Raw genomic sequence first — 25,720 nt, 5'->3', positions numbered from 1 at the left:
GACGGGACAGGTTAGGCCTCTTCAGCCTCCAGAGAGGACAGTGGAGTGGTCAGAGCTGAGGGGGCTGTCACGCAGGACAAAGTGGAAAGTGCTGGTGTGGGCTCGCTCACCAAATCCTCCCACCCCAGGTGGCAAGGGCCCTCCTGGCACCAGAGAGGAGTCAGTGGCGTCAATTAAGAGGAGAGAAGCAAGTGACAGAACGCATCAGTCTAGTATGTGTGGAAAATGAAAACCCTTCCAATACAGGGAGAAGGACTCGGACAACATCAGAACCACCCGGAGGGCTGGTCAAACGGGTTTCCAGGCCCTGTCCCCGAGTGTCTGACAGCAGTTCTGGGTGGGGCCTGAGAATTCACCTCTAACAGGTTCCCCAGTGCTGCTGCTGGTCCACGGCCCCCCACTTTTAAAACCACTGCTCCACAGCCTCTGGCAGACGGGCTCCCTATGGCAGGTGCCGAGAGAGGATGGAAAGTCCCATGCTTGTGGGAAGAGGATGGCAGGACTGAATCCTGGGCTGTGGCGCCCCTGGGCTGACGGAGAGCCTGCAACCAGGGCTTCTGGCCACCTGGGTGAGCCTGGCTTGGCGATACATAAAAGCCACAGCCAGCAATACGGGCTTCTGACAGCAGGAGGCAGGCTTGCTTTCCCTACCGATGGGTGGCCGGCAGGAGGACAGTGGCTGACTTGTGCTGAAGGCTTACTATGCGCCGGTCTGTGGTAGACACTCACCCGATGCCACTCACTTTATGTAATGGTTTCAATTACTCTTATTTTCACAACTCTCTGAGAAAGATACCATTGGCCCCAGTTAAGAGGGGGAAACGGATGCTCGAGAGTTTCAATCGCTCACTCCAGGTCACTTCGCTGAGAAGACCCTCTCTGAGTAGCTGGAGTTAAATTAAGCAAGTTGCCTGGCCAAGGGGGCTTTAAATGCACCTCAGGCCAAGGGCCCGTTCTGGGCTCCTCCCATCAACTGTCCCACCAGGGACACACTGTCAGCGTGGCCTCCTCGCCTCCTTAGGCTCTGTCTGTCCCTGTGCGCCCACCGCGATGCCAGCTGGGGCCGGGATACTAAGGGCAGCCTCCCTGCTGGCCTGCTTGCTCCTTCCTGCCCTCCTCCAACACGCTGGCTCCAGTTGGACCACACGGACTTCACACAAGGCCCCTCTGACCACATCCCTTCCCTGCTGGACTGGCTCCGTGCTGCCCTCAGGGCCAAGGTCATTGTCCTGAACGGGCATTCCACACCCTGCATGGCCAGGCCCCACCTTCCTTTGTGGCCTCCTCTCCCCACGGCCTTAAGTGCTGCGCTCAGCCGCGCTGAATCACTGCGGTTCCATGGGCACCACCCTCTCCTACTCTCGGATCTTGGTACACGCTGTTCCCTCTGCCTGCAACAGACCCTCCCTCCACCATTCCCAGCTATTCCAGCTCACCAGTCAGGGGTGGCCTGGATGCTCTGTGAGTCTCCTCACCCTGATGATGGCGGGGGAGGCACCCCCTCCCATAAGTTCTTTCTCACTTGTTACGGATATTTCCAAACACACACAAAAGTAGAGAGGGCAGTCTAAAAGATGGCCTGAGAACCATCACTCCATGGCAACATCTATCAACACAGCCTGTGCTTCTCCTCACAGCGTCCCACCTGCCAGGGCACCACAGTCTGCCCCCCCTGACACAATGCAAATTCCTTTGGCCCGGACAGTGCCTCCACCTCCCCCCGCCCCAGCCTCAGGACATTAGCACAGGTCTTGGCCCAGAGAAGACCCTCAATCAACAGTCCCCATTTGTTGAGCATTTGCTGTAAATTCAGAATCTAGTTCACTGAATCCTCAGAGCACCCCTGGGAGGCACGGGCTATGATTACCTCCATTTACAGATTGGAAAACTGACGCTCAGGTTACACAGCCGGTCAGTGGTGGAAAGCAAGCCAAGGTGATCTAATTCAGGAATGGAGCTACCCATAGAAATAGAATGCGAGCCACAGGGGTTATTCTAAATTCTCTAGTAGCCAATAAAAAGGTGAATTAATTTTCATAATATGTTGTATTTGGCTCAGTATATCTAAAATATCATTTCAACATGCCATCAGTATAAGGCATTATTAATGGGATATTTTACCACCTGTTTTGCATATTACGTCTTCAAAGTCCTGTGGGCTATATGTACAGCACATCTCGATTCTGACTAGCCACGTCTCAAGTGCTCAAGAGCCACTGTACTGGCCAGCACAGCTAGTGGTCACCTCCCGGACAGGGGCCCTACAGCCTCCCTCCCAACCACTTCTCCACTTAAATGAGTGAAGGAGAAAATGAGAGAACAGGACTCCCAAGGACCCCTGGCCTTGGTGTTTCCTTGACAATTAATAATGCTTAGTATTTGATGGCCCTTTAGAGTCTCCCTGGCACCATCTGATCTGCCATGGACATGAGTCACCCTGCTCGCTGGATGAGAATTATGGTGCTGAGAGGGGCCAAGCGCTGGCTTGGACACACCGCTGCAGGCGGCCGAGCTGGGCCGCGAACCCACAACTCTGGACTCCAAGTCCAGCGCTCTGCGGGGAAGGGGGCGAGGCTGCCCCGCGAAGCAGGACTGTCTGTGTGGCAGAGGATGTCTGCTCAGACCCCAGGCGGCCGGCTATTGGGACGGAGGCTGCAGAGCCCTGCTCTGGCTGGGCCCCAGAGGAAGCCGTGCCCTTGGAGAGTGGCAGGCCAGGCCAGGCCCAGGGAGAGGACGGGGCCCATGCCAGGTCCTCTATGGGAAAGAACTCTGTCATCCTTCAGTCTCAGTTTGGCCACGAGAGGCTGAGAACAAATTGGTGGCAATGAAGCCATAACTTACCTCTGAAGGCCTCTTTGTTCTTGGCAAACAGAGGGGTCATTAGTAATGGGGAAAGCAGCGGTGTGCAGACATAAATCCCCAGCTGCAGGGCTGATCCACAGCACGGAGGGGACCAGGCCTCAGGGAGCCGGCAGGTTAACCCTGTGCCAAGCGTCACTGTGGGCTCAGGCCCGTGTCCATCCATGTGCAGACTGAGCCACCCCTGCCCTGGCTCTGGAGGCACCTGGAGACTTGGTCACCCACAGTGGCCCTAAGGACTCCCACCTGCTCTGGCAGTCCCCAAGACCCCTGATCTGTCTGTCAAATGAAAAGGGCTGCAGAGCACCTGGGGCTGGAGCAAGCCCCGCCGGGCTCTCAGGCCCAGCTTGGGACAGTCAGCGTGAAGCTGCCCTTGTGGGCAGCCCTTCTTCCTGCTTCCAAACGCAGGTGCGAGGCCAGAGCCTTGCAGGCAGTATTCTGTGCAGCGGTGTCTACGCTGGTTGAGGGAAGTAGAGCCGAGGCCAAGTCCCAGCCTTCTGTCACCTGCTCCCCTGGGGATCTGCCCTCCTGCTGCCTGCTGCTGTGGGCTCCTACTGAGGCTGGCTCGCAGGGAGGCTACGCCAGGCCAGGGCCGGAGGAGAAGGGCAGGCAGGAACAGGTGGGTGGCAACAGGTGAGCCAGGTCTCGGGATGGGGAGGGAAGAAAAAGAGGAGGACTGCCCTTTCCTCATGCTGTCGGGAAGGATTCGGGTGGGATTGAGCAGTGACAAACAGGCCTGTAGCGGCTGCCCTGCGACTGTGGTCCAAGTGGCACCTTACCAAGGATGGCAAATACGTGCCACAGGCATGGATGGCCGTCTCTCTTTCCACACCCACAGCAGGTCCTACCCATTGAATACAGCACGCGGCCTGTTTGGCTCCATGGTCCTCTTCAGGCAGCCATCACCAATCAATCAGCGTTGGCATGTGAGAGGAAACCCATTTGTCATCCTTTCTCAAAGCCCCAAAACACATCTGTGCTGGCAGTGGGAATCGAATAAATCTATGCTAAGTGCTCCAGGACTTCCAGAAGTTTCTGCCACCTGCCCCCACCCTCACACACATCCCCTACCTGTAGGTTTACATCCTGAGTCTCCCTTCTCATCTTGTTGTTTGCACTGGGAACTTGGTCCAGGAGAGTATGTCGCTGGACACTCATAGGAAGCGTCCTATGGCAACTTTCCCCAGATTCTAAGCTCCAAGCCCAGGCCAGACACCACAGCTTCAGCAGCTCCACCCTCTAGTCTCCTGCTCCAAGGGAAGGGGGAAGGAGGAAGAGCTGGCTGGGGTCATCTGGGAAAATTGGAGAAGACCTGGGGGTGAAGGGCAGTCGACCGGGCACCCAGCATGGACCTGGAATGGACCAATTGCCCTGCAGGATGGCCTCCCAGAGTCACTGCAGGAATTTCCAGTCTGGCCATGACCTCAGGCCAAGCCCTGGCTCCCTGCTCCCCGGCTCAGAGGCAATGAGATGAGGGGACAATCCCCACTCAGACAGGTGTCCCCTGCACTGCTGCGCCGCCCCCCCACCCGACTCCATCACCCTGGGGGCTCACTGGTGCTCCCTCCAATCTCCAGTGCAAGTTCCTTGTCACCAGGAGGTACTGGCTTTACTTCCGTTTGGAAAATGCATGGAGACCAGCAGCAGCCTGCGCCACCCTCCTCCTCTGCCCACCAGAGGGAACTCCGCCTCCAGCAGGGCGGCTTCCTTCCGCGGACCGGCCTGTCCACAACCTGGCCTAAGTACCACCTGCATCTGACCGCCTGGGCGCTGCGAGAAAGGACCATCCTGGCCACCAGCCCAGGCTACACAACGAGATCTCTGTCAGTGCCAGGGACTCAGCATTTTTGGTAGAAGCCCCCGGCAATTCTTGGCTTATTAGGGTTTGAAACCCCACTATCCTAGAGTACCATTCATTCACTCATTTATTCCACAAGTACATGTTGGGGCCTACTCTGCTGGTAGCAGAACAGGGAAGCGGGGTGGGGGGAGCAGAGGCCTAAACCCACACTGCTGCTCTGCACTGGAGCTGGCCTGGCACTGCTCTGGGCCTTGGGTCCCCTGGGCTTAGAGGCACAATAGCAGTCACGCCAGCAGCTACTGGTCACAGGGAGCCCCTTATACCCTCGATCTCCTGCATTTCCAAGGATGTGAGGGGTCTCCCTCCCTCCAGCAAACCCCCAGCTTCCCGAGAGTATTATTAGCTTAGGACAGTAATAATAACAGCTAATACTTACAGTACCTCATATACATGAATTAAGCTCTTTACATATACTGTCTTCTGACCTTTGAACCACCCAAGGCAGGTGCTCCTATTGCTTCTGTTTTATGGATGAGAAACTGAGATATGAGACCATCCAAAGCAATATGTTCAAGATCCCAACCTCTATGTTCTTGGTCACTACATCTTGGTGCCTTTTGAGCTCTAGGGCGAAAATGCCCCCAAATGCCATTCCCTATCCTCAGGGGTGTGGTAGAGAGGTGTGATGGGGTGGACACTGGCCTGGTGGCCTGCCATCCTCGTGGCCATCAGTCCGACCTGCCCAGATGCGCCAGGCTGGCCCTTTACTGCCTCATGGGCAGAGCAGGGAGGCCATGTGTGGGCAGGGGTGAGAGGACAGGGCCAGAACCAGCATCTGTACGTGAGCGAGCAGCTTCTCACGGAGGTCTCACCAGCTCTGTCTCCAAAGCCACCCGCCCTGGGACAGTCGGACGGAGCTGCTGCTTCAGTCAGTCTCTGGGTGGAAACATGGGTCAGGGAATCCATCACCCAGAGTCTGTCATTGCTCTGCTCAACCTAGAGATCAGGGAGGGAGAGGAGGGCGTATGTGCCTGCCCCGCTAGAGTCCAGACGACACATAAATTTCTAATGGTCAGAAATGTGAAAAGAACATGAAACCAGCCCAAGCAGCTCTATTAGTTCTACAATGATGTCAAAACACCATTTCTTTCTTTCATCAAGTCAGAAAAGAAAACCCAGAGTTCCACAGGAGGTTAGATGGGAGTCACCCACGATCCAGGCTCAGAGCCCCTGGTGCAGATGCCTCTGACCTGGGCACTGGCACACGCTCCTGCCCCCAGCATCGCCCAAAAGCCCCAGGCATGTTAGCCTCATCCCAAGCTCCCCTCCTCCCCTGCTCCTTCCTCCTTCAGGTTGTCAGTCCCTTCTCCAGGCCCTTCGGTTGGCCCTGGGGGCAGGTCCCGTCATATCACCGTCCTGCACACCCACTCCCCAGAGCCAGGGAAAGACTGGCCTTACCTGAGACGATGGTGTAGCCAATCCCCCGGGGGCGTCCTTTGTCCTGGTCGATGGCGGTGATAACGCGCACGGTGGTGCCCTGGGTGGGAGAGAGAAGGGACTTGAGTTTGGCTGCGAGGCCCCCAGGCTGCTGCTCTCTTCCTTTCTAGCTGTCCCGGGACCGCAGCTTCCCTCTGAGGTGGATGCTGCCAGGCCAGCCAGGGGAAGAGGTGCTGCGTGCTCAGGCCTCAGGTGTCCCCCTTGCCCCTGGGATATACACTGAGGCCCCCAGGCAAACACCTGTGTCCTTCAGAGAGGCCCGATCTTGCTAATACTCTCACTCGCCCTTCACCTCCCCATCTCCCATCATTCGGCGAGACCAGCCAGGAGAGGAGAGCTGATGGAGGAGCAGCCAGTCGGGGTACAACAGATCTGGCTTCTATTTCAATCACCCATCCAATTGCTGTGTGGCCTTAGGAAGGTTGCTGCACCTCTCTGGTCTCAGTATGCCCCACCTTAATACGAATAACAGCCAAAACCCTAGGACCTTGTTCTCACTAGGACCTAAGTAAAGAACATCAATGATCAATTACTCTAAGAATGGAAGCACCATAAATCCTAAAAGCGAATGTCTCCAGGGATGACTGTGGCAACCCTGGGCCCTATGAACCATTGCCCACCCAGCACCACAACCGGCAGTTCCTACCTCAAATGGCTCTCCCACTCCCCTTGTATTCTCCTTGCAGCTCTAGAGGAGGAGGGGCCAGGAGCCAGGACTACCAGGATGGGGATGCAAGGGTCCCTGTTCTTGGGAACACAGAGTCTGTGGCAAAGGGTCAAGGACATATGCATGTACACTACATACATGGGTGCTTAGATACAGAAGTCCACCTGGAGGAGCTGGCAAAGGATTGTACATGTAGCGACAGTTAGGGTGGGGTCATAAAGAACGTGTAGGAGTTTGCCAGGGAGAGAAATGAAGAGGAAGGCGTTCCAGGGAAAAGATACAGCACAGGCAGGGGCTGAAGAACGGAACTCTATAGCAATAAATCCACGTGAATGGGCACATTCAACTACCAATTGATGATTGAATGAATGAGAGGATTCTGATATCACTACTACTTGCTGAGTCACTAGCTCAGAGCAGCCTTCCCTTTGCTCCCCAGGCCCTACCACACCGCTGTCCGGCCAGCCATGCCGGCTCACCATGCCGCCTCAGGTCTGGCCCAGGCTGCAGTTTTCCCTGCTCGGTGGACAGCAGGATAGCCCTGTCCCTGTCCCCTCGGGAAATATCAACCCTGACATCTGCTTGCATAATAAAGGACCCCCTGGCCTTGGTGCCTCTCACCCACTCATCAGCTGAAGGCTGAATCCCGCAGGCTGCACCCTGCGTCCCCATCTGAGCACCTTCTCCTGTGGCGAGAGGCTTGTTTCCTGGCACGGGCCCCCTGACCTGGAGGGTGGGGCCCTGGGGTGCAAGGTGCCTCCCCTCCAACTCCTCCTGGTCTCACTGCCAGGACACAGGAAGGGCGCCCACCATCTCACCCTCCCCAGCCGATGCTGCCCCTGCCCAGCTGTCACCCCATATCTCCTGGAGCCCAGGGTGCAGCCCAGAACAACTCCCGGGTCGGCTGAGAAGTGAGAATGTTCCAGGAGAAATGTCTCCCGCAGAGAGATGGACACAGTCCAGGGGCTGAGGCTGTGCAGAAAGCAGGCCAGACCCCTCCTTGGGGCCCCTGCCCAGGGACAGCGGCTCTGGCTAGATCCCTGCAAGAAACGAACCGTTCTGAAGAAGCCAGAGAAAGACACTGTCAGATGAGCATCCACTGGGTGGGCTCTGAGGACCCGAGTGGTGCCAGAGCCTGTGAAGTACCAGCAGCAGCAGGAGCTGTCCTGTCTCGAGCAGCCACGCGGTGTCACGGCTGCCAGTATTTTCTATGTACCAACTCACTTCCCCCTCACAACGGCCGAGACAGCCCCATTTTACAGAGGCGGAAACCAAGGAACAAGAGTTAAGCAGCCTTTCCAAGTGAATGATGAAGCCAGGATTCAAATTCAGGTACTTCGGCTCCCTAAGGATCTTGCCTGCCAGGCACTGCTGCCTCTGCCGCAGGCTCTGTTTCAGTAACAATAACGGTTATCTGTGAGGGTGGTTGCTATAGTGCTTCTATCTAGACCAAGCACTTCACAAGGACTAACTCTGGCCAAATTTGGGAAAACGCACTTCCCCCATACCTGCCTCGGAGATGCCCAACAGGTGTTACTAGGGTTAAGGCTCCCGGAGGTAGTCAAGTGGCAAGGAAACCTGGCACCCTTTGTCCCCAGACTTGCTGATCTGAAGGCAGACTCTTTTTTTAAAAATATTTTTTATTGATTTTTTACAGAGAGGAAGGGAGAGGGATAGAGAGTTAGAAACATTGATGAGAGAGAAACATCGATCAGCTGCCTCCTGCACACCCCCTACTGGGGATGTGCCTGCAACCAAGGTACATGCCCTTGACCGGAATCGAACCTGGGACCCTTCAGTCTGCAGGCCGACGCTCTATCCACTGAGCCAAACCAGTTAGGGCTGAAGGCAGACTCTTTCATGTAACTTTTGTTAACAGCCCAGACCCGGGAGCAGTGGGAGGGCGTTTGGAAAGCCCTGCACTAGACTTGAAGGGTCTACACCAACGCTTCCCCACACCACCCTACAGGGAGCTCCTTTTGGAGCCTGCCCTTCTGGAGGTCACTCCTCACTCAGGAGAGGCCTGGATTTTTCCCCAAGAGGAAGCCCTGAGAGTGTAGGACTCTGGCAAAGGCTCCAGCTGCCAGGACAGGCTTTCTGGACGTGGGGACAGCTCCCTTCTTACAGCCTCATCTGGCCTGGGCCACACACATGTTCTGGCATGAGGGTCCCGGGCCGCCCCTGGGCTGCTGAGGGACTGTGGGGTTTGGGGGGTGGGCATTGCTGGCCTGTGCAAAGAGGAGACTTAGTGGCTGAAGAACCCTCAGTCCTCATAGCTATGCGCGGACCTTCCCTGAGGCAGCTCCTGCTCTGGACGCCTGGCAACCTGGATGGCAGGGCTCAGAGGGGTCTAGCAGGCAACCCGGCACCGGGCGGCAAGGAGGCTGGCTCCCAGGCAGAGCCACACCTGAGCTTCTACAGAGTCAGATCTAAAAGGCTCCTGACAAAGTTTGGGATTTCATCTCTTTTTGGGTAACTAAATCCATTTTTAATAAAACTCTGAGCTTTTAATACAAGTGCAGCCACAAGGACTGGCAATGTTATGAGAAGGAATTAACAGGGAGGAATGGGGGCTCTTGGGAACCCACGAATCTTGTTTCAGATTATATTTTCAATATACTGAAACTTATTTCCAAAGACGAGGAGATGGAGAAGGAGGCCTCCGCCTGACCTGGAGCTGGGCCCCTCCCTGGGGGTGCACCAGGGTGTGGCAAGGAGAGCAAGTGGGCGGGCTCAGGAGGGCTGGAGGTGGGGCTCACCTGGCATGGGCTTCTTCTCCTTACAGGAACCCACGTTGTGAGGAGGAGGCCTCTTGGGAGCCCCCCCGAGAAAGGCTGAAGGTACACGGGCCTGTGGAGTCCCAACGCCTTGTGGTGGGAAGAGCAGTACAGCGAGAGGGTTAAGGTTTAACTCTATTGCCAGACTGCCTGGGCTTGAATCCTTTGAGTTACTTTACCTCTCACTGCCTTGTTCTTCCCATCTGTAAAATGGGTATAATACCAGTTCCCACCCCTCAGCAACTGACACATGTAAGGCAACTTGGAAGAGCGCCTGGTCCACAGCAAATGCTATAAAAGTGCCTGTTGTTACTCACTGGGGCCGGAACCGCTGTGAGCATCCTATGCATTCTCCCCTGAATGCATGTGCCGTTCCAAACAATGTTAGCAAATTCAGACTCCCCAGTACCCTACACTAGTAATCCCCACCCTAGAGGTAAGGCGTTTTCTGAGGGAGAGCCAATATTTGGGGAGCACCTACTATGTGCCAAGCACGATGCTGGGCACCCAACACAGGCTCTCCACCTTTTCCTCACAGCCTCCACAGTCAGGGTCCATCTGAGGGAACGGGCTCGGAGGGTCAGGGATTGCTTGAAGTCACAGGTGGGTGAGCGTGCCTGGGGCGTGGAGGGCAGTGTTGGGGTGGGCCTGGGTGGGTGTGCCAAGGCAAGGGGTGGGTGAGGGCTGAGAGGCAGCCTCACTCACCCACCCACGAGGCCTGCTACCAGTAAGGTCACTCGGGCAAAGGCCAGGAAAGCTGAGACTTCTCCAGAAGGAACGTGTGACTCCCCTGCTCTCTGAGGCCTGCCTCCTTCCAGAGACGCGGGCCAGGGGACAGCTGAAGCCAGCACCCGGGCTCTGCCTGCCTCCATCCTGGTCCACCTCCCTCCCCCCTCCCCCCTCCCCCCTCCCCCCCTCCCCCGTTTCACGACAGGATTAAGGACCTGGAAGGGGGAGTCTCTCAGGAGGGGGAGGTGCCCTTGGGGGGAGCCCGGTGGGTGCTGAGGGGACTCCGACCAGAGCTGCCACAGCAGATTCTGAGGCAGAAAATCCTATTTCTCAGTTCTTAATTCCAGTCAATTCCAGTCAAAGGGCTGATAGGCATCGGCCGGCAGTAATTTGTGCAGTTTATCCGCTCTTTTCACCTTCTATCGGTCCTTCACTGACGGGCAGGCTGACATGCCGCTGCTCGAGTGAGGAAATTAAAATTTGATGCAATAATCCCAAATAAGAAGGATTTTATTAGGTAATATATACACTTTAGATGAGGCATGCTGGCCTGATACTGTGATAGAGAGAGCCATACATGCTGGGAGCCGCAGATAAAGAGGGAGACTGGGCCGGGGTCCGAATGGAGGCCCCGGCCAGCAGAGGCGAGCGAGGCCGGGAATGGGGCTGCCTGGGTCCCCCACCCGGGAGGCTGAGCAGGCCAGGCCTGGGGTGTTCTGCGTTCAATCTGGGCTCCACACTGTAAAAGGACATGGAGGGCCTGGATCAAGGCACAGAAACCAATTAGAAGCCTGGAAAATCAGGCTCGGGTGTGCGGGAATCGGCCTATAGCAGAACAGCCTTGCAGCGGGGCTGGGCGCTGGAGGGCTCCTTCCACGTGGGCGACAGGGAGGAGAGGCAGAGGGGTGGACACAGAGATGGCTCGGTGGCACTTGGGAGCAGGGAGAGCCCCAAAACCCCAGGAAGAAAGGCTTCAGTGTCCTCGTGGGGACCAAGGGACAACCCAGCAAGGCAGAGAGATCTCAAGATCCCTGCACCCGAGAGAGAACACATCAGATGTAAGAAACTGAGCGTCAGGAGAGAGGCGCTAAGGGGAGTAGGTGTCCCTGTGTGCCAGGCCTGAGGGTCACCCTAGCAGGAGCCTGTGGGATTATAGGAGAGGGTGTGGCTTAGCACAGGGTCCCGCACACAGGAAGGGCTTAATAAACATCTAGTTTATTAACAAAAGTGTGAAACATAGAATGAATAAATGGATAAACTCAGAAATCTGCAGATCTGAAACAATATTAATATTACTTGGCTACGATATAGGGATGACAGAACAAAACACACTGAAGGGTCTCAGAGGACCCGCATTGTCAACACCCTTCTTACTGGATACTGGGGCTCTGAGATGAAGCTGAGGATGGGACCCCCAGCCCAATCCAACTTCTATACCTCAGGACTGGCTGACTCATAACCACCGGGACTGACCGCCTGCAGTGCTGGTGCTTGCGGAGCACCTGCTGGGTGCTCTACCCGAGTGTGCTAACCCCTCAGGCGAGAGGGGCACTGTGGACATTACAGTCTCCCACGAGGAAGCAGTCTGGAGACTGGTGATGTGGCCAAGGCGAGTGCACGGCTGCGCAGGGACCTTCTCCAAGTTCCTCTGGCTGCCCAGCCACCATCACATCCTCACTTCAATCAACAGGTGGTTCTACCCATCTTCTCTGCATTTGGTCCTGGGCACGATGCCCTGGGAGACCCACAGGAAGCTTGTGACAAGCTCCAGAGACTCGGGTATTTTGATCCCTGGGGGCTGTAACGTCACCCACTTACACATCAGTGAACATGACAGGTGTGACTATACTTTAGTGGTAAATTAGGCAGCACAGGGAGTCAATTCTACCGGAGCTGAGGGGAGAGGGATGGCTATGTCTGTGGGCCAGTGAGGATGAAGCCAGGAAAAAAAAAATTAACAAAGGTGGTCAGTGAGCTGAAAACCAACAGGTGCATGGTCTTTCACATGAAGGGTGATGACTGTGGTGAGAGGGCTGGTATGACCCTTCACTCATTCGCTCATTCATTCATCCATCCATTCATCCATCCATTCATTCCATAAACACTTCCTGAGCATCCATGTTGTGCGATGCCCACAGCAGACCCAACCCTGCCGAGATATACTTTAAGTCCATCCGAGGAGCAGAGGCGGAGCAGGCTGTTTAGGGTCATGAGAATTAAGACGGGGTGTCCAGGGCAGAGGGCAGGCGGGAGGGCCTGCCTTCTGAAAGGTCAGGGAAAGCCCCTGGCTGAGAAGACGTGCGCTAAGCAAAGATGTTTTGGAGGAGACAGCCTTCAGGCTCAAAGGCTGGAGCCTCTGCTTCCGTGGACCACCATGAAAGAGAAGGCTGTGGTGGAGGCATTGAGATGCCCCCTTCTACCCTCAAAGCAGCTCAGACACCCTCTGTAGAAGGCCAGAAAGTGTCTTGTTTGTTGGACCCTTCAGTCCATATCTGGGCCCAAAAGGAAGTGGCTACCCCTGCACACCCAGAGGCTGAAGCACAGTGCGATCGTCGGGCTAGGCCGAGTCTCCGAACTGCAGGTCAGGCTGCCTGGCCTGTGGTGGCCCAGGGGTGCGGTCTGCAGCCGGTTCAAGGGAGGCCTGCCTCTCACGTGCCCGATGCTGAGAGCCTGTGCGGATGTGCAGGCGGGGCCCTGAGCATCCACTTGTATGTCCTTCCTCAAAGCCCACTGAGTCCCCTCAAAAGGGCACGTTTTTCTTCCCACAGGAGCTGCTCCCCAAGCTGCATGTCCGGGGGATCCATCTGCCCAGAGGAGCTGCCTTTTCCTAGTTCATCGGCCCACAGCGGGTATCTTGCCCAGTTTGCACAAAAGCACAGATGGCTACCAGGCGAGGGGTGCTGTCACTGCTCGCCTGGCCCACAGCTGAGCGGGCACAGGCATGTGTTTTGTTCTTAAAGACACCCAGACACGGTGGACTGAACCAGAGGAGGCACGTGGCCCCAGGGCAGCCAATGTACAGGCTGGTTGGTGATCTATGACTCTGTGACATGGCACAAAACCCCGAGCACAGCTAATCAGGTGTCTCTCCAGAAATCCTGGGCTTGAGAAACCTATAGCCTGAGCTGCTGGGAGGGGCAGCCGGAGCAGCGAGCTCTCGGGGAAGAGCCACGTCTGAGGGGGCCTGCGAGCAGAGGGCACGCTGCCGCCATCTCTGAGTAGTGTCCGTGGGCAAGAGAAGTGGATGGACCCATTGGCCTTGAGAGATAAGACTGAGCCACACTGGTGTTTCTGTGAGCCTGGCTGAGTCCAAAGCTGCTGCCAGCCCAGGCTGGGCTTTCCAAAGGTGTCCTATCACCCACATACATCTTCTCCATTGCCCCCCTTCACTTGCCCTAGCAAGTCTTTGTTCTTTGCCACTCAGAGCCCCTGGGGATGAAGTGAGGTGGGGTGTTGTGTGAAGAGGGAGGGAGTTGGGTTTTCACTCATAGGGATGGGGGCGGGGAGCAGGAAAGCCAAGGAGGAACCTGTCCCACCGGGCAGGAGGTCTCACCGGAGGAGAGTGCTCATAGATGTTGGTGCTGTAGGGCAGGTTGATGAAGATGGGGTCCATGTCCTGGACATCTGTGATGATGATGGCCAAGTTGGCCAGGGTGGACAGAGGCCGGGTCTTGTCTTGATCCTAAGAAGACAAAAATACACAGCCTTAGGTGAAGTGATGTTGTGGACAGGCACACATGCACACGATACACCCATGTGCACACATGACATTCACGTGCACAAACATGTGTGCACACGAGCACACATGTGCTCCTGCACTCCCACAGGGATGTGGAAGTTCAAGAACTCAAGAACCCACACTGATCTCTGACCTGTGTAAGAAGACACAAACAGCCCCCCAGAGCCCAGTGAAAGGTGGTTAACCCAATGTCGCAAACAGGCTGGAGCAGAACTCGGTCTCCTGCCCTCAGCCCAGCCTGGGCCTGACCCCCCTGGATATCTGGTGGGTGGGGCAACTGGCTTGGGATTCACCCAGGGGGGTGCTGCTCCTTTCCATGCCCACTTTCTGCCCCCTCTTATCCCCGAGCATCAACATCAAGGGGATGACTAGGATGGGGGTTCTTAGAAGAAAGGCCCTTGGACCCCAGAGGGGCAGCTCTGGGACCTGGGTCCCTGCTCTGCTTTTGGGTTTACTGATCAAGTTATGTTTCCAGTAGAACCAGTAGGGGGAGCTCCAGGGCCTGTGACATTGGGGGACTCCAGGAAGGAATCCCAGGAGGTCACAGGCCATCCCCCTGTAGCCAGACAGGTAATGTTTATACCCTCCTAGTTAGCTGGAAATGTAATCCTGTGAATGCTCATCAAGAAAGAAAACCTGAAACCCCTATTTTATTACCCTAAAATACACAGCCCACTTAAAGAGCCCACTACTATTGAATAACAATAGTTAACAAGAATAGCAGCTGCATGCTGAATACAGATTATATACCAGGCGTTGTGCGAACACCGCATTTGCTTTTGTGGGTATTAATGTGTGTCTTAGTCAGTTGAGTTTGCAAAGACTCAGAAAGGTTATGTAACTTGTCCAGAGTCACACAGTTGGTAAGTGTGTACCCAGGACTCAAACTCAGGTCCTTTTGACATAAAAATCTGCCCTTCACTCTCTTGATGTGGGACCCTAACATAAGCTCAGTCCCTGACTTGCTAGGTCACCTTGAGTAAGTTCTTGCCCCTCTTGGAGCCTCAATTTCCTTTTCTGTGAGATGAAATGGCCTCTATGGACCCTTGGGCTTGTAAATTCTCTGGTCCGGGAATTGGGGAGCAACTGTCCTGGGCTTAGAATTGCCTTGGTTTGTCTGGGGTGACCTGAACACACACGGCATTCCCCACATCACAAACCTAGTGCCTGCTCCTGCGCTCCCTGACTGAGCTGGGGAACCTCAGGAAGGAAGGGCTGGCTGTTTTAAGAGCCCTCAGGGGCAGCCAAGGAGAGTAGAAGGCCTTCGGGGATGAAGAGTGTAGCAATGGAGGGGAGAGTCTGGAGGCAGGAGGAGCTGGGCAGAGGGACCACGGGGAGACAGCTTCCCAGGCTCCAAGACCAGGGTGTCCACAGCCTAGGCTTGGGGGCTGACCATGGTGAGAGCTCCCAGCCAAGGACCCGAATGGCCACCAGGCAGACACGGCCAGAGGAGGAGGCCTGGCAGGAGGCCCCTTGACCTCTTGGGCAAGGGCTGCCAGTGGTTCTGATCTGCCATTACCAGGCTTTTGCTGGCAGCTGGCTTTGTCCATCCTGGCACCTGCCCTCCCCACCCCACACTGTAGCTTCAGTCCTGTTCCTGCCACAGATGCCCACGTCCAGCCCACACTGGACTCCATGGCTGGAGACAGGGAGTGGGCATAGCTGGCAGGGCAGGCACCTTCCCAGGCTCCCAGCTGTCACTCTGGGCCTTCAGCTCTTCTGTTTGGCCACCTTGGTACCCACCCAGTGGTGGCTGGAACCCACCCTGCTCCCTGCAGTGCCACATAGGAGAATCTCCTTGGGGAAATGCCCAGCGGCCAAGGGCACAGCACCAGCCCCGAGAGGGATCTATGAATGGGAGGTGGCGCGTGGGTGTGGGGTGGAGGGAGCCATCAATACCAAAGGGAGTCCTGCGCCCCTCCTGCTCTCCCACGTCAAGGCCTGATTGCTGGGAGATTAGCAGCAATTTAACTGTATTCACCAGCCCAGCTTGAGAGGCCCCGCCACCCAGACTCACGCCTGTGCCCAGCTCCGTTCTCTCCCCCACCTGCACGAAGCCATTTATACGGTGGACGGAAATGATCGCATAAGGACAAGCTCATAGTGAGAAGAGAGCAAGCATCTGTGTGTTTCTGGGCCCAGGGGTGGACAAATGGGGAGTGGTAGGAGGGGACCACCCACGTGTGGGTGCAAGGGAGTGTGGAAGGGGGCAGGTGGGTGCAGAAAGCGCTTCTGGCCTTGCTAGTGCCCCAACCCCGTAAGTCAGCTTTGCAAATATCAGCACACACCTCCTCCCTGACAGCTAACACTTAACCGGGGAGAAGGAAGGACGAGGGTGTTGTCTGCAGTGGCCTCTCCAGGGGCCGTTGCATCTTGACCAAGCATCGGGGAACCTCATCTCTCAAAATCAGGCCCTCGATCCATCCAGTGGGTCTTTCCCAGAGATCTGGGCTCTGTGACCGGCCATGTGGAGCCCCCAGTGCTACTGACAGCCCCCACTGCAGCGACATAGATTCAGGGGCTAGATGCTTGTGTCAGGCAAACGGGTCCTGGAGGGTCAAGAGGGACCCCAGTGATTTGTTCCACTCGGCCTGAGCTTTGTAAAAAAGTCTGCTCTCCTTGCTACCAGCTGAAGGCTCCAGCTGTACCCGGAGGCAGTAGCCGGGGGTGGGAAAGAGGAGAGTAGAGGGTAGGACTATTTAGGGTATAGCGTGCCTGTCCCCAGGGCCCTGGCAAACAGCGGGCGACAAAGGAAAATGACTGTGATGTTCTGGAGACTCAGAGACTCTTGGTCGTGGGCACTGGACTGGGCATCAGACAACCTGGTTTTGGGTTCTCAATCCTCCACTACTCCTAGGCTATGAGTCTCAGCAGTATGAGCCCCAAAATGGGATAATTATTTCTCTCCTGCCCGCCCCCCCTCTCCTGACACACTCATCCCGGAACTCCCAGGGCCCAGCCCGGTGCTTGGCACCGATGGGTGCCCCCTACTGTGTGAGTGTCATCACTCTAGGGAGGTGGCCAGGACCCCTCTGCCTCCAGTGTGTTGGGTGGTGTCAGGACACAGCTGGGGTCACACCTCTGTCCTGTGTCCCACGGTGAGAGGCCACCCTGCACCGTGAGTGCCCTGTGGGGTTACCAGTGCAGATGCTGGAGCCCCGTGGCCGGGGGACTGCGGACAAGTCACCGAATGGCTTCTGTACCTCAGTTTCCTCATCTGTAAACTGGGTCTTTTTATAATGTTTACGACACAGGGCTCTTGTGAGGTTTAGTGAAGACAATCCATTGAGTGCTCAGCACAGTACGAGGGACACAGCACGGACCCTCAGCAACACGCGCTGCCATGATGATTACCATCACCGGCATCACTATTCCAGGGTCTGGAGTCGCAGGGCTCTAGGTTGATGCTCTGTCACCCCCTTCACGGCTGGGAAGAGGCCATATCTGGTTGTGGGGCCCCTGCACGGACTCACCGTGGCGTTGACGGTGAGCTGATAGGCCTGCGTCGTCTCGTAGTCCAGCTCCTGGATCACCGTGACGATGCCGCGGGCACTGTCGATGGCGAAGAACGGGGAGGGGGGCTGGAAGGAGTAGAGGACGCTGCCGCCGGCACCCAGGTCGGGGTCTGTGGCGTTCACGATGAAGATGGGCGTCCCCACCGGGGTGTCCTGGGGTGAAACAAAGCAAACAAAAGGGTGAGTGGAGCTCGGAGCAGCTGCCTCCACCGCAGGCTGTTCCCCCAAAGCCCATTAGCCACGGCCCTCCAGCCAACCAGACCGCGGCCTTGTCGTTTTTATTCTAGGAGGGTTCAGAGGAATTTAAAATGCAGTATCTCTTTTTCCCCCTTTTTTGATGGCCTCCTGGTGGCTGTAACGGCGTCAGTTCCAAAGATGATCTGCTCATCCTGGAGTTCTGGATGAGAGCCTTTCGGTCCCCAGCCCCTGCTTCTGGGCAGTTTCACTTCCTCTGCTGAGTGCACCCCAGCCGCCCAGGCCTCAGGTCCAGAGTCCGAGTGTCGGGAGGTTTCAAGGGCAGGGAGTGGGGAGGTGTGTGCTACGGGCATGTGGCGAGGGCCCAGGGGGCTTTGCCTGGCACCACAGAGGTTACCCGGCTTGCCCTGAGGTGGGGCACACACCTGCCACCCTAGGCCATGGCAGCCTGCCATCAGAGGGGCCCACAAGGCCTGCTCAAATGTCACCACGTCCTGGGAGCCCCCAAGTCCTGGGAGCCTTCTGTGATTCCCTCTGCCACTCAGTGTGTAGAGACCCCTGCCCCTTTCTGACTCGGGGTCTCTAGTTAAATGCAACTTCCTCATGGAGACTTTCCAGACCCCTAAGGCAGGGCAGCCCCACTCGGCCCCAGCCGGGCCACTGTTTATGCTCAGGGTCCCGCAGCACCCTGGGATTCTCCGTCCCCCACACTTCTATCATTGCACAGTGAGTGTCTGTCTTTCCTCATAACCCATGTGCTCCACGAAAGCCATGGGGCATTGCCTTGCCTAGCACGGTGCCAGGCATGTGTCCGATGTTCAGTAAACGTCCCTTAAGAATAAACGAAGGAGCCTCTATGACAGCACTGAGCACATTATATTACGAGTATCTGTTTGCACCAACTGTCAGCTTTCACCACTGCAGTGCCCGCCACAAGGCGTGGCTGGTAAGCCGTGCCTGCTGACTGTTGGGTGAGTTAATTTATTCATAATTTAGTGAGCTCTGGACACATCTGAGGACAGGCAATCTAACGAGGCCCTTCACAGAGACAAAAAGGTAAAAATCTCTGCTCCCGCTCAATGATAGCTATAGGCCAGGTCCTGTGCTGGGGACTGCACCTGCCAGCTCTGCGGACAAGCAGCCTTCGAGGTGGGAGCCACTATCCTGTTTTTGAAAAGAAGCTGAGGTCTGGAGAGGTTACATAATCTGCCCAGGGCATAGAGCTAGGCGGTGGGAGGCCTTCAGTCCAGGTCTCGCCCATGATCTCAAGCCCTGTGTGAAACACTTCTAAAATACTGATGGCAGTTCCTTCCCTAACGCTGCTGTGTGGGGCTGGCTGTAAGCTCGCTGAGGGCGGACACCGTACTTCTGGTCCTCTGCGCTCTGTCTACACTGGGACAGTGACGGGGTCCTTTCTGACACCTGCGGGCTCTTTCCAAGAAGAGCATCCACATCGCTGCCCCTCTCCCTGCTGCCGGCCGCGACCTGGGCCCTGCGTCACTGCTGTGAGCAGCTTCTTTCTTTGGGGACCAGGCTTGGGCATGCGAACAGCCCTTCCGCAGGACGACCTGCCTGAGAAAAGGGTGTCCTTAATAAGGTCTCCGGTCAGGCTGGAAAGGGCCCCCAGGGGAAATGCCATGGTGCTGCCACTGTTTCTAACCCACGATTCTGTCCATCACCAGGCAAGTGTCAGGCTCAATGGCCAGGCTTAGCACCTGTCCTTCCCCACCCAGCACTGAGGTCAGAGGCAGACAGGGAGGCTCCTCTCCTCACAACACCCATGACTCCCCAGCGCCCTCTTCGTAGAACGCAGGCCCTCGCGGTCTGGACCTGTCTCCTTCACACTTTATTTCCTGGCAGGTATGGCTCCTTGGCCTCTTCGCTAAGATCATGCGCAGCATCTTATCAGTTTAATAGTTCCTGGCAGGTAGAGTCTGTACTTCTCAAACCCAGCAGGCTCCCTCACACGTCTGGGTTCCTGGACCTGCTTTTTCTTTGCTCGGTCTGCCCTACCCAGCTCCGTGGCTTGGAAAACAGACGCTCTCCTTCCCTCAAAAAATAGAATCAAGTGTGCAAGGGGGCAGAGCAAAAAGAGCCAAGAGAGGAACCTGTCCCACCGGGATGAATGCTGGGATTTCAGGGATGGACAGACTTCGGTTGGAACCCGAGCCTTGCCGAGTATCTTTGGGCCGGTTTCTTAATCTCTCTGACCCTCAATCCCCTCTCTGTACACTGAGGTTAGTAAGATCTCATAGGGTTCGCATGAAGAGTACAGGAAGTCATGAGTGTAAACTTCCCAGCATCTAATAAGGGCTTCGAAGATGGCAGGTGTGATCTTATTGGCGGACACCGTCTAGAGGCCTGCGGACGAGAGCACCTTCGAGGGCAGAGCAGGGAGGTGCCCAGAAGCACTATGCATTTTCGTGACACTGCGCTGAGCATTCCTTGTCTGCACCCCCAGGCCCACTGAGTACCCTGTTCTGCTCCCCCTCCCCCTCCATTTGCCCACACTAGGGTGAGCTCATTGCATCCCCAGGCTCCCTTGCCGGCTAGCTTCTGCCAAAGAGGAGTGCTGGTAAGAGCTCAGAGTTTGGGGAGGTGCCAAGAAGAGAAACAGGTTGGGGTGTTACTTCCCCACTCCCCCCAGCTCCAGCCCCACAGCCCCGCAGCCCCTCCTTCCTGGCCCAGCTGTTGGTGGCCTCTGGCAGCACTATGCCCTTCCTTCCCCCACTCAGCCCCAGGGTTAGTGAGAGCTTCCCTCTGCAGCCAAGTCTCTGGTACCTCAGCATCTCTTAGTGGCCCTTCGCCACATCTGCTCCTCCCTGAGCCCCCAGCTGCAGTCTCTTCACTGAAATGCCTTTGTTGGAGCTATTTGGGATGAACTGTTCCCTGGGGGACCCTGATGGGAGACTTCTGACACGCCCCCCCCGCCCCCCCCCCCCCCCCAGAGCCACCACCCAGAGGAGAGGCACAGCTCCCACTCCAGAGAGAATGTCAGCTGTCCAGCCTGCTGCCCCGGGGAGGAGAGGACATTTCACTCGTCTGTCCGGCATGGTCTCTGCAAAGGGTCTCAGAGATCTGATCAGAAGATTTAAGAGCAAGAGCCAAGAAGATAGAGGAGAAGAAGAAGGGATGGTCCTGTGTCTGACCTTCTTGGCTTTTATGTTTCATGCCCTGCAGTGGAAACCCATTTAATTTCTGCATAACTTAGAAAAGGTTTTAAACAGGCCTGGCAAAGAGCCATCGTGTTCTTAGAAGGGACGAGCCATTGGAGAGAAGAGAATGCTGACTTCCTGCATTTCAGGTCCCGGGCGCCATGCTCTGTTAGGGAAATGAGGTGTGAGGGGACAGTCATCAATCAGCAGGTGCACCGCGGGCTCCTCCGAGCACCCAGCTGCTGTTCCATGGCGATGTGCAGATGTGCTCACAGGTCCACGCAAGCAGATTTCCGCTGTGGCGCCAGGTGCGGCCGGGTTTCCAAGCTCACCGCAGGCAGTGAGGCCTGGTGGCTCGGAGCGTGGACGCCAAGTTTGAGTCCCAGCCTTTCCACTCACTTGCCGGAGCCCTCAGACATAGGCTGTTACAGTGACTCATTGGGCCTCAGTGTCCTCACGTAAAGGAACATGTGGAAGTGGAGCTGATAACAGTACCTACCGTGTAGGCTTGAGAGAAAGATTACATGGGATAAGGGGGGGGCGGGGGAAGCTCGCCGAGCCAGGTTCACAACAATATTGAGCGATACTCCATAAATGGTCGTTGTAATTATTATTATGGTAATAAAATACCATCACAGGCAGCCTGAGATGAGCCCTGTTTAAAGAGGGTATTAGAAACTGTAAACAGTCAGTCTCTTCATCATGAACGGAGACAAACGGGCATTTTTAAAATTCAGAAAGAGAACATTTCTGTTGACTGCCTCACGGTTGCTGCAGACAGGGTCAGGGTGGGAGAGCCTCTGGAGACCCTCCCACGTGGGTTTGGGGAGCCTGTGGGAGGAGGGGTGGGATCTGAGCAGGGGTGGGTGGGGCACCTGGAGGCCAAGGAAGCTCCTGAACACAGAGGCCGGGCCTGAGCAGGCCCCTCCCAGGGAAGGCTTGAATGTGAGAGCTGGCAGGAATCTCGGGGAGTATCCAGTCCAGCCTCCCCATTTTACAGATGGGAAAAGTGAGGGGATGTGCCTTGCACTGTGTCTCACAGGTGGTTAACAGCAGACCTGTGCCTGGAAATCAGGGCTTTGACTCCTATATAGTGTTTTTGTCACCTCCCCCAGAGATGCCAACCACTGCCTCCCCACTCACCCTCCTTCCAAGTAAAGGTGCTCTTTACACCCACAGCTCTCTCTGCTCCAGGGGAGGGACCTAGGCAGCCAGGTCTATACCAAGTGACTTCAGACCCAGGCATATCTGCTTGGTCCAGGGGTGACCACCTGACTCTAACAGCCCAAGCGGATGGGGTGTTGGAAGTGAAATCAACGTTCTGTGGGGACCTGGAAAAGAAGCTTCTTGCTGTCTGGGTAGGGCTGGTGTGGGCGCCATGACAGGTCGAAGCCACGCAGAAGCCACAGGTTGCAGGTGGCAGAGGCCACGGGCAGGCAGAGGAAGCCCATCTTGGAAAGAATAAGCACATGAGGGAGAAAGGCAGAGATGAGGGGCTCTGGGCGCCCCCTGCCTGGTCTTCATAGGCCCTGGCTGTGGTGCTGACACCCCATCTATTCTGTCCTTCCTGTGTGGGTACCCCCTTTGCCCACACTGACTTCCATAGGTCTCAGCCCCTTCCTCTCCCCAGGCCCCCAAATGCATCCAGCCCCGGGCAAGGCATCCTCATTCCTGCAGCTCTGCCCCAGGCTCTCCCTTATCCTCACCGGCTGGGACTTCCTCCCTTTCATGCCCAAGGCTGGGCCACAGAACGCAAAGCTCCTGGCCACAGAGCCTAGACTGTGGAGGGCATAGGAGGTAATAATGGGAGAAGAAGAAAGCGGCCTGGATGAGTGAGTGCTGGCTCCTTCTCCCTTTTAAGTGTCTCTTTTAACATGCAAATCCACTCAGGTCCCCGCAATGACCAGCATGCCTGTGGGGTGGCAGGGGTGGTCAGGGGACAGCTTGATCATGGGCTTGACACAATCAGCTGACAGGCCTGGAGAAGAGATGCCCCAGAGAGCCACGCTCTGCCCACCTGGAGACGAGGAGACCAGGGAGAAAGTGCCTCTATGGTGTCTGGGCTTGAGGTTCGGGGTCTACAGGACCATCACTAGGGTGGGCCTGGGCCAGGAAGCAGGGCCAAAGGCACATTTCAGCTGGGGGTAGGGCTGCCCCATCCTGGGACAACACCTCTCTGCGTATTCATTATGGAAACTGCTGCTGGCCCACCTTCCTGTTGGGCTGGAGCGGCTGGGCTTTGGAGAAAAGGCCCCATGGGGGGTGATTACTCCTGCTTCTGAGGCAGGCCTCTCGCCCTGCCCGCTGCTCTGCCCCAGCTCTGCTTCCCGTGCTCCTTCCCCCAGGCACCCCCGCCCAGTCCCGCCCACTCCCTCAGGGCTTCTGGGCCACTTCAGTGGAAATCTCCCAAAATGCACTGCTCATGCCTCCTGGGAGCCAGGGAGTGTGTTTAGGCCTGATCCCCTGCAAAACCCTTGCACCTGCCCAGCTGTCCCCTCAGCAAGGGGCCCGCTGCAGGCAGGAGGCAGGCAAGGCAGGCCCCTGCCCCTTCCAGGGCCCATTTAAGCTCCATGTCACTTCTGATGGACCTGCTGTAAATGGGCCACCCCGTGCAATTCACAGACAAATAAATCTTTTCGCTGCTCCTGGGGTGACAAGGGAATAGACTCTGGGAAAGTTCTGCCGCGCAAGGGATCTTGTTCGTTAATAATAATGATAAATAGCTCACTTCTCAATGCAGTGAGGTACATTCCATGCAGGCTTCTACAGAGGTGGCTCGGGTGCTGACTGGAACACGTGTGTGTGGGGGGGGCAGCGGGGGGTGGGGGGGGCGAGTGCACTGAGGGAGAGAGAGGGCCAGACAGAGAGAGAGGCAAAGAGGGAGGGTGGAGAAAACAGAGGTGGAGAGAGTGTAAGGAGAGAGTGTAAAGAAGGAGAAGGGGGGAGGAGGGAGAAGGGATGGCAACAGGGTGAGAGGGGCGGAACTGGGGGCGGAAGGGGAAGTGGGAATGAAGGGGAGAGAGTTTGTAGGAGAAAAGAGAAAGGAGGAAAGTCGAGGAGAAAGTGACCAACTTAAAGGGAAATAAGGAAATTACAGAGGCAAAGTTGTGAGCAAAGAAAAAGAAGTGTAAAACTGTGACGCAGAAAAAGGAAGGAAGGGAGGAGGGAAAAAAATGCAGCTGTACCCTCTCATCTTCTCGGTATAACTGCCCCCTCCCCACCCACTAGATGTATTCTGTACTTTTGACCAAACCTCAGCAACAGTTCCACCATTTCCACTGTAGGTGCCATCTCTAAAGGCAATATTAATATTTATGAAATGCTGCTAGATGCTGCCACAGTCTTTAATATCTTATTATCAAGCCTGTTATAAAATGCATTCGTAATAAATTCCTGACAGATAGAGTTCTGGCAGGGCACGGGTGGCTCCGTGGATCCGAGCTAGGAACACAGCCTCCTGGAACCCATGCTTGCTGCCCAGAGGCTGGGCTGCTGGGCTCTGAGGTGGGGGAGGGGAGGTGATCAACTCTCCAAGGTCAGCATTTTTATACATCTCATCTCATTACCTCATTTTTCCAGTTAGGGGAAATGGAAGCTCAGAGAAATGAAGCAACTGGTCCAAAGTCACACAGCTTATTAGTGCTGGAATCAGGATTCAAATTCAGCTCACCTCTGGGGACCCCAGAGACGAGGGTGGAGTGTGGGCTCAGGGCCCCTGCTCAAGTGGGGTTGATCCATTCACTTCCCTCTACGGAAGGGCTGGGGGCTACAGGTTGCCTGGGTTAGGGAAGAAAGGGTTTACAGGGAGCTTTGGCTCCCAAAAACATTTCAGAAGGAAGAGGGTATCTCAGAATTTGCGCATTTTCCCTGGGGATCAGGAAATACGCTCCCACCGTGACCAGAAGAATTACTAGTAAACACAGAGGTAAAGGCCCTTCTGACAAGGGGGAGCCTGGGGCAAACGGGGGATGCCTTTGGTTTCGCTGAGTGCCAAAGCAGGCACCTCCTCACTGCGGACGCTGGAGGTGGGGCCCACTGGGGGGCCTGGGGAGGGTGTCACCTCCTCACGGGAAGTTTTAGAAGTTCTGGAGCTTTCTGGCTCACAGGGGCGGAGAAACGGAGTCCCTGAAGATGTGGGCGGTATTTTTTTCTTAACTAGGCGATAAGGTGTATGTGGGCACCAGCTGAGAAAAGGGTCCAAAGAGAGAAACAGTGCGGAAAAGAGAACCGGGAGAGGCAGGTCCCCATGGCGCCTCCATGGATGCCTCAGGTGGCCCCGTTCTGTGGAGGAGGGGGCACAGCCGTGTGTGCACAAACCCTCACGTGTACACCCGTGCTCCAGCTCCTCTCTCTGCGGAGGAGTCAGGAAGAGATATCACAACATCCCTTCTTTCGACCAGATCTGCTCTCTCTCAGCTGATGTGTGCTGGGCTCTAAGAGGTGCTGGGTCTGCTCTGAGAGCCCAGGCAGGCTGCCGGGTGGAGGGGCCAGCTCCTGGGGCCCGCACACCCTGGCTGGGCTGCAGTACCGCCCCAGCTGTTCCACACGTCCTTGGAGCCAGCTCAGCACTCTCCCAATCCGAGTCCCTCCTCCTCTTCAGCTTCCAGCTGTGTCCTGCCCCTCTGAACCCCAGGAAGACTTTCATCAAAGTGCTTACTAATGCCCCCATGACTTCCCGATGACTGCCAGTGTCCTCACACCTGCTGATCTCAGACTCACCCTCTCTCTTGCTTCCCACTCTTCATCCGTCACCAGGGCCTGTCAATTTTTCCTTCCGCATTCCCCA

General features: G+C 56.2%; 1 protein-coding gene across 2 annotated transcripts in view; it reads right to left on the bottom strand.

Annotated features, from left to right (window-relative positions):
• CDH23 (cadherin related 23) overlaps positions 1 to 25,720 on the bottom strand; it is a 355,887-nt gene that overhangs the window by 216,716 nt on the left and 113,451 nt on the right. For both annotated transcript variants that reach the window (XM_070432922.1, XM_070432923.1), the window contains exons 6-8: positions 17,543 to 17,737; positions 13,884 to 14,012; positions 6,119 to 6,197 (exon numbers count right to left, since the gene is read on the bottom strand). In XM_070432922.1, coding sequence (XP_070289023.1) covers positions 6,119 to 6,197; positions 13,884 to 14,012; positions 17,543 to 17,737 — 403 coding nt within the window. The remainder of the gene's footprint in view (positions 1 to 6,118; positions 6,198 to 13,883; positions 14,013 to 17,542; positions 17,738 to 25,720) is intronic.

This window comes from Myotis yumanensis, unplaced genomic scaffold, assembly GCF_028538775.1.
Source record: "Myotis yumanensis isolate MYYU_CA2020_CCGP unplaced genomic scaffold, mMyoYum1.0.hap1 SCAF_13, whole genome shotgun sequence".
Taxonomy (NCBI): domain Eukaryota; kingdom Metazoa; phylum Chordata; class Mammalia; order Chiroptera; family Vespertilionidae; genus Myotis; species Myotis yumanensis.
The sequence above is the reverse complement of the archived record's forward strand: the minus strand, read 5'-3'. Positions and strand labels throughout refer to the sequence as shown.